The 9,279-nt window shown below is 38.7% G+C and overlaps 1 protein-coding gene across 1 annotated transcript; it reads left to right on the top strand.

Moving 5' to 3' along the window:
- Positions 1–6,942: 6,942 nt before the first annotated feature.
- On the top strand, positions 6,943–7,551 carry LOC123257060 (the record flags this gene model as incomplete). Its single annotated transcript, XM_044714486.1, has 2 exons — positions 6,943–6,999; positions 7,483–7,551. Coding segments are annotated over 2 exons (126 nt in total), but the record flags the coding sequence as incomplete, so codon positions are not given.
- Positions 7,552–9,279: the final 1,728 nt, after the last annotated feature.

Below are 9,279 nucleotides of genomic sequence, written 5' to 3'. Positions count from 1 at the left end.
ATGGCTTGGCCTGGATTACAGAGTCCAAACGATATCATCTTGAACTGGTAAAGAAGATGACCAGGGATCGTGAAAGGTGTCTTATCCCTAGTCGCTTGTTCTAATGGTATCTGCCAAAATGCGTCTAAGATCTTCTATCAAAGATCAAAACTGCTCATAAAAACGGCTTTGTACAACGAATATGTGCTCTTGACCGACACCGCGTTCACTTTTTGATTAACGAGACAGAGCTTAAGCTTTACGGGCTTTTGAACGAGGTCCACTGGTGATGACCAGGATTCCTCTGTCGGAGCCGCACCCGTAGCAAAACACTTTTCGAGACGCCGTGCAGTCTTGACATCTGTCACCTTCATTTCTGAAATTCCAGTACATTAACAATACGGCAAAACTCCTATTCGATTTCATCACGCGAACCCCCAAGGAGCTCAGAAATGTGGCTCTTGAATGGAGGTCCCTTTTTGTGGACTTGTTCTCGCTTAAGCTCTTAAAGGAAACACTCCAGCTTTCTACAAATTTCACGGAGCCGCGAACTCAATAGGGATATTTAAAATCTCGTGCCTTACCTCGGGGCTTAACCCTCTAGTGCCCAAATTTTCTTTTCCAAGAAAAAAATTATTTCTGGATTCAGTATGTATCAAAATTAAATGTTTTAAAAAAAATTTATTTTTGCTCGAACCGAGTTTTATATGACTATATCCTTGGACCGCCTAGAGGTAGCTTTGGGATGATAGGCCAACAAAAAATTAGGTAATCAATTCTTTTGTTGCACACATTTGTTTATCCACAGATAAGCGTTGGCGCATCGGAACTAATTGATACTTGTCATTGAAATGAGTCGCGAGCGGCCGTATTTTGTATAAAGGATCGTGGTCGGTAGAATCCTTGGAGGGCAAATACAAAATATGTCATTAAAATACAAATTTCCTCATAATTTTTCAAAGCGATTTCTTGACATTGCGTTTTGTATTGTTCCAAATGCGTACTCCACCCAATGGACGAGCATTTGGGTAGCGAAAAACTGACATCAAAATAAAATATTTATTGGCATTTTATTTTGATGTCAGTTTTTCGTAGAAAGAATTGTAGAATTTCTAAATTTGTTGTGGAAAACGAAGTTTTGACATCCATTTGTGCAGCATACAAATTTGTTTGCTAAGTGATATGTTCAATAGTAGTATCATAAAAAACAAGAAAGGAAAGCTAACTTCGGGGGGAGCCGAAGTTGATGTACCCTTGCAGTTGTGCCATTTTCGATCGTTCAGTTATATGGCAGCTATAGGATATAGTCGACCGATCCCGGCCGTTCCGACTTATGTACTACCTGCAAGGAAAAGAAGGATGTGTGCAAAATTTCAACTCGATAGCTTTAAAACTGAGAGACTAGTTTGCGTAGTTTGCGTAGAAACCGACAGATATACGGACAGACAGGCGGACAGACGGGCATGCTTATATCGAATCAGGAGGTGATCCTGATCAAGAATATATATACTTTATAGGGTCGGAGATGTCTTCTTCACTGCGTTGCACACTTTTGATCAAAATTATAATACCCTCTGCAAGGGTATACAAATTGAAAACACTTGAATGGCGTATCCAGATTTTGAAGTTCTCCGAGGTCAGGCTCATTAAAGGATATTGCCGATTTATCCATGACTATGTTCGTTTGGTACCACAACATATTTTTCAAAAGCGGTGCTTTATGATCCATAGTCCAAACAGATCCACATTTAGCTATTGTGATTTCTTTAACATGAGCAGTATTTTGATCAGCAGGCGCTTTACGTTTGCGTTTCTGTGCTTGAGGTGAATTGGACGCAATCGAACTTGAGAGTGACAACCATTTTGCAAAAGGACTTCCGCTTGAAGTTACACAAATCTCTCTACCCAACATAGATCAATGCCATGGTACCATGTCAAAATCAATAGAATTTAATAATTTTTCAATCTCCACGTCGGAAAGAGCTGATAAATAAGGTAAATACGTTATTTACATTATTCAATTAATTCATTATTCAAGCAGTTATTCGTACTTAAATATGTCATAAGTTACTTCCCTTTCTAAATTACTTTATAAATTTGTTTTCCCGAATTGTCCCAAGACCGCCTCTAGACGGGATATTTTATAAATGCAATAAAAAGCTAACGAAAGCATATTTTTAGTGTGGGTTTAAAATTTTGCGTCCTTGAGACTATCAACAACACGGTACAATTTTTTATTCCACAGGCAAACTATTTATAATATTTTAAACAAAAATATTTACATTTTGTACTTTTTACAAAATAATTACTTCGTTCGAGTTGCACAAATTTTCTGCTTCAAATGAATACAGCAGCTTGCGCAAGCTCTAGTATGTATTCCAAAGGCAACCAACTTAATTTTTGAGTCAAAAGGAATGAAAAGAATAAAATAACAATATTTTTATATATTTTACATTAACAATATGGCAAAATTCCTATTCGATTTCATCACGCGAACCCCCAAGGAGCTCAGAAATGTGGCTCTTGAATGGAGGTCCCTTTTTGTGGACTTGTTCTCGCTTAAGCTCTTAAAGGAAACACTCCAGCTTTCTACAAATTTCACGGAGCCGCGAACTCAATAGGGATATTTAAAATCTCGTGCCTTACCTCGGGGCTTAACCCTCTAGTGCCCAAATTTTCTTTTCCAAGAAAAAAATTATTTCTGGATTCAGTATGTATCAAAATTAAATGTTTTAAAAAAAATTTATTTTTGCTCGAACCGAGTTTTATATGACTATATCCTTGGACCGCCTAGAGGTAGCTTTGGGATGATAGGCCAACAAAAAATTAGGTAATCAATTCTTTTGTTGCACACATTTGTTTATCCACAGATAAGCGTTGGCGCATCGGAACTAATTGATACTTGTCATTGAAATGAGTCGCGAGCGGCCGTATTTTGTATAAAGGATCGTGGTCGGTAGAATCCTTGGAGGGCAAATACAAAATATGTCATTAAAATACAAATTTCCTCATAATTTTTCAAAGCGATTTCTTGACATTGCGTTTTGTATTGTTCCAAATGCGTACTCCACCCAATGGACGAGCATTTGGGTAGCGAAAAACTGACATCAAAATAAAATATTTATTGGCATTTTATTTTGATGTCAGTTTTTCGTAGAAAGAATTGTAGAATTTCTAAATTTGTTGTGGAAAACGAAGTTTTGACATCCATTTGTGCAGCATACAAATTTGTTTGCTAAGTGATATGTTCAATAGTAGTATCATAAAAAACAAGAAAGGAAAGCTAACTTCGGGGGGAGCCGAAGTTGATGTACCCTTGCAGTTGTGCCATTTTCGATCGTTCAGTTATATGGCAGCTATAGGATATAGTCGACCGATCCCGGCCGTTCCGACTTATGTACTACCTGCAAGGAAAAGAAGGATGTGTGCAAAGTTTCAACTCGATAGCTTTAAAACTGAGAGACTAGTTTGCGTAGTTTGCGTAGAAACCGACAGATATACGGACAGACAGGCGGACAGACGGGCATGCTTATATCGAATCAGGAGGTGATCCTGATCAAGAATATATATACTTTATAGGGTCGGAGATGTCTTCTTCACTGCGTTGCACACTTTTGATCAAAATTATAATACCCTCTGCAAGGGTATACAAATTGAAAACACTTGAATGGCGTATCCAGATTTTGAAGTTCTCCGAGGTCAGGCTCATTAAAGGATATTGCCGATTTATCCATGACTATGTTCGTTTGGTACCACAACATCTTTTTCAAAAGCGGTGCTTTATGATCCATAGTCCAAACAGATCCACATTTAGCTATTGTGATTTCTTTAACATGAGCAGTATTTTGATCAGCAGGCGCTTTACGTTTGCGTTTCTGTGCTTGAGGTGAATTGGACGCAATCGAACTTGAGAGTGACAACCATTTTGCAAAAGGACTTCCGCTTGAAGTTACACAAATCTCTCTACCCAACATAGATCAATGCCATGGTACCATGTCAAAATCAATAGAATTTAATAATTTTTCAATCTCCACGTCGGAAAGAGCTGATAAATAAGGTAAATACGTTATTTACATTATTCAATTAATTCATTATTCAAGCAGTTATTCGTACTTAAATATGTCATAAGTTACTTCCCTTTCTAAATTACTTTATAAATTTGTTTTCCCGAATTGTCCCAAGACCGCCTCTAGACGGGATATTTTATAAATGCAATAAAAAGCTAACGAAAGCATATTTTTAGTGTGGGTTTAAAATTTTGCGTCCTTGAGACTATCAACAACACGGTACAATTTTTTATTCCACAGGCAAACTATTTATAATATTTTAAACAAAAATATTTACATTTTGTACTTTTTACAAAATAATTACTTCGTTCGAGTTGCACAAATTTTCTGCTTCAAATGAATACAGCAGCTTGCGCAAGCTCTAGTATGTATTCCAAAGGCAACCAACTTAATTTTTGAGTCAAAAGGAATGAAAAGAATAAAATAACGATATTTTTAACATCACCCGTCTAGAGGCGGTCTTGGGCACTAGAGGGTTAAATTTCGGCGTAGAATTTCTCTTAACTCCCTCTCTTTCAATTGACTATCCAAACTATCTGTTGATTGGAAAACTGCATTATAAAACGAGTCGAAAGTTTATGTTCCTTTTTTCGATCCCTTATCATTTGTCGAATGTCAACGTCAGTTCTCGTGTCACTGAACTGTCGACGAAGTTTAGTACATAAATCATTTCATCTTACGTTCTGAACAGATTTATGGACATATGATAGAGAACAGTCAATTATATGGAAACTTTAGGGTGCAGTCTACCGATATAGACAATTTTTTTACTTTATATAAGTTAAATAAGTTAACGGGGCGACGGCGATGACCGATCGCTGATCGTTACTCTGGTAATCCAGCGTCTGGCCCGTTGCGCATGCATAACCGGACCTCAGCATATTTTCGTGGCAGCTATAATTCAAATTTTTGAAAGCTTTAAGTTTAGTTCGTTTTTGAGTTTTAATGAATAAAGAGCTCTAATTATAATTAAAATCAACTCCGGCAATCTGCCGTTCAACGTATTATAATTTTAAACTGTCCATGTCCCTAGGCCAGCACATTAAGATGAGCAGTCATCCTTCTAACATAAACTCCTAATTCGACATTAGATGTCATTTGGCCAACTGGCAATACCCACTTAGCGATGACCGCAAGGTTCACCATCATCACCATAAATAACTTGATTCGGGTTCACTATTTTTACAACTCATTAGTTTTAACACTCAGTAAAATCTCATTACGATAAAGTTAGGGAACCATGTACCTGAGTAAATCCGTACAGACATCCCCTACATCTGCATTCGTTTTGGAAAATTCATATAAGCTGCCAGAAAATCTTCTGCAGGTCTATTTTAATATTTCATTTGAATGTCATATTGAACACTCATTGGCAATTTATTATACCCTTGCAGAGGGTATTATAATTTTGGTAAAAAGTGTGCAACGCAGGACACATCTCCGACCCTATAAAGTATATATATTCTTGATCAGGATCACCTCCTGAGTCGATAACTAGTCTCTCAGTTTTAAAGCTATGGAGTTGAAACTTTGCACACACCCTTCTTTCCTTTGCAGGCAGTATATAAGTCGGAACGGCCGGGATCGGTGGACTATATCTTATAGCTGCCATATAACTGATTGATGGGAAATGCCATAACTTTGTTGTTTTTCAAGTTAGAAGGATGGGAGTTTCAATGGATTCCTCTTTGGGCATCATAATTTGATATGCCAAATTTCATAAGGATCGGCCAACTATATACGATCCGCTATATATCTAATAATATAAGATGCGTGGCGCCACCTAGCGGACTGCGACTCAATTGCGAAGGTATATAAACTTCGGCTCCGCCAAAGTTTTCCTTTCTTGTTTTATTTGTCTTTGTTTCCCTTAGTGGAGGCTCAATCCACGCACACCCCTCGCCATGCCTCTACTTGGCAAGGAAACAGCTCAGTTAGACGAGCTCCATATCCATCGTTTCTAAAGCGGCGACTCAGCCCCTGCGACCCCGTCGTTAGGCAAATTGCCTCTATGGGCATGCAATTTGAGCATGCATTTATTCTTCAAAGGCGATTTAATATTCATAGCGCCACATGAGCAGTCCCTTCCAGCGGTATAGGAGCAAAAAACAATCCTCTAGCTACTCTAAATCCGGGACCGAAGGAGGATGTTCTACTACATGTGTACTAAGAAGTGTAAACGTTACCATACCCAAGCTGCGAAGCATTTACCTTGAACAAATGACGGCCACCATACAGGCGGCCATTAAAGGAAGCCACAATGGAAAGTCAGCGTAGGGAAACGGAACTACTTCTAGCTATACAACAGTTGACCTCCCACGTTCATGCGATACAAATCACCTCTCTTTATCTTAAAGCGGACGGACGTGTTTTTTTTTGTGCGCCGTGCGTTTTTATAAAATTTGTAATAAGCTTTCCATAAACAAACGGTGTTTATTTCTATACACAAATAAAAAAAAATAAATAAACAAATTGCAATCTTTAGATCCGTATCGCTTTGCGTATGCAGTGATATAGTTGGAGGTAAAATAATAATTTGATTAATTTTTCATCCAAACATAGCGCTGCTCTGCTTCTTCATCTCTTACGGTGTTGCTTCTATCCTATTGCTTCTACTCTCGCTCAATAGATATTCTTATCTCTATTCTTTGCATTTTACTAACTCACACTAACTGCTCTCATTAATCTCCCCCTTTCGTGTCCCTGGTACAGTGGTACAAGGTTCATCAATAATACTGATAAATTAATTATTGAATTTTTAATAATTTTTCATAAATTAATTATTTAATTTTTAATAATTATGGAATTTAAACTGGTTTGTGCGCTGAAGTCTTGTAATAAGACAATCTCCTCTTCCCAGCCTACCATCCACTGCTGGCTTTGTAAAATCGTCTTACACGCTAAGTGTGCCGGGTTCACGGCCTCAGTTTCGGATGCAATCTCACGTAGGTCTGGTCTCCACTTTTGCTGTGATGGTTGTCGTGCTGTTCAGGACGCAATGAGATCGTTGATGAGGCAGACTAAAAGCGGATTCAAGTAGTTGATTTGTGGTGTTCGTAAAATCAATGACCAACTCTGTGCGCTCGATACACAGTTTAGTAGCCTTCAACTACTAAATGAGTCTCCAAAGCGTAAGAAATCCCCTTTTGGTGATGTGCTTGTGGCAAATAATCTTCAGCCGGCTCAGACGACAACTATGCAGCCGCTTATATTTCTGGCCACCCCAAGGGCCAGACCTGAGAAAAATTCGGCTTCCGAATATCTCAGAATTAATGAGCAATTGTCCGATATGTCCTCTGTGGCATCGCTTCAAGTGATCCCAGACCCAATAATTCAAACCCCTGTAACAGTTACCAAACAGGGTAATCAACCGTCCGGACCCCTGGTACGTACTGATGGCGCAGTATTAGTTACGGCGGCACCAAAACACTTGCAGGCGAGCCCACCATTGAAGCAGATTTTTGTTTCCCCGCTTGCCTCTGGTACTTCTGAGATTGATATCTCGGCTTACATCAAAGCCAAAACAAAAGTCGATATAAAGGTGGTGGACATTACACAATTCAAATATTCTTACACCAGGCACACGTCATCTTTCAAAATACGTGTGCCCTTGCAGATGTTCAAGACGATCTGTTCCGCCAGCTTTTGGCCAGAGAACATTTTTGTCCAAGAACATCAGCCAAGTACGGTGAAAAAAAAAATAACCAAACCTGTGGGTGTAAAACTCCCACATGTTACGGCCACTGACCAACCTTCCACTTCATCTTCCTCTGTTTTAAAAAACTAATGTCTTCTCTAACACTTACCTATCAGAATACATGAGGGTTACGTAGTAAACTTCCCAAACTGTATTCTGATAGTTCTTTCTTTGCATCTCACATTATTGTATTTACAGAAACTTGGTTAAAGCCGGAGATCTTAAGCTCCGAAGTTTTTCCTAGTAGGTACACCACTTTTAGATGTAATAGAACTCTGCGAAGAGGAGGAGGAGTGTTAATCTCTGTAGACTCCAAACTCGCTTCTGAAGAGGTAAAATCACAAGAGTTTGGTAACATTGAATTTCTTTGCATCAAAATCACTTTGTCCGATCAATCTTTGTATGTTACCTGTTCGTACATACCACCTTCGTCCGAACCGCCAACATACTGGCAACATTTGTCCGCTATTCGTTTGGTTCTCGATCGTCTGTCTGATGGTGACCAGCTGATAGCTCTGGGTGACTTTAATATCCCAGAACTTATGTGGTCAAATGTTGATAATTCACCGTCTTTACAGCTTAACTCCCACCACGACTTCCCTGTGGGCATGTTTGACATGTCACTCGGGCAAATTAACCACGTTAGAAATTCTTTAGGTCGGCTGCTGGACTTATGTTTCGTTTCTGATCCTGATTGAATTACTCTGTCCAGAACTTTGCCCCTTTCTGACCCTGAGGATCCATATCATCCCACTCTTGAGCTTTCAATTGAAAACAACTCCTTAATTGACCTTAAGTCTACAGTTAAATCTCATAAACTTCGTTTCTTTCGTAAGGCTGACTTTATGAAATTAAATAAGTTAATTTCGGAATTTTATTGGTCTGATTTACTGGCATGCGAAAATATAAACATCGCATTACAAAAATATCCGTCCTGTTCAACGAGTCCGCCTTAGTATACAAGGCACCTTATAAATTTAAGGAATAGTATGAGTAGACTTTTAAATAGACATACGTTATCTGGCTGTACAGCTAGTTATTCAAAATACTTAGTAGCTCGGTCCAATTTCACCGTGCATAACGCAGAATGTTATAGGAGTTATATTCGCCGCTGCAGGATTCAGTTTACTCAGGATCCGAAGCAGTTTTATAACTTTGTAAACACTAAGCGTAAACATGTACCTTTTCCTTCACTGCCTACGTTTGTGAACTCTTATGCGAACACTGATCAGGCAACGGCCGATCTCTTTGCACAGTTTTTTCAAACTACGTATTTACCTAGCAGCAGTTCAGCTCAGCCTTACACTTATAATATCCAATCAGCCAACCTTATATTTTGCCCATCTTTCGATCAAAGTGATGTGTTATCGGATCTTCTTAAGGTTAAGCCCGTGTATTCGCCCTGATGGAGTACTAGGCTGTGTTCTGAAGAACTACGCCGAGGCTCTGTGCAAACCGCTTTTTAAACTCTTTAATCTATCGCTGGATACTTCGATCTTATGTGGAAGGAATCTTTCATTATTCCGCTGCATAAAA

The sequence above is a fragment of the Drosophila ananassae genome, chromosome 2R (genome assembly GCF_017639315.1).
Source record: "Drosophila ananassae strain 14024-0371.13 chromosome 2R, ASM1763931v2, whole genome shotgun sequence".
In the NCBI taxonomy this organism is placed as follows: Eukaryota; Metazoa; Arthropoda; class Insecta; order Diptera; family Drosophilidae; genus Drosophila; species Drosophila ananassae.
This window is presented reverse-complemented; position numbering and strand designations above follow the sequence as displayed.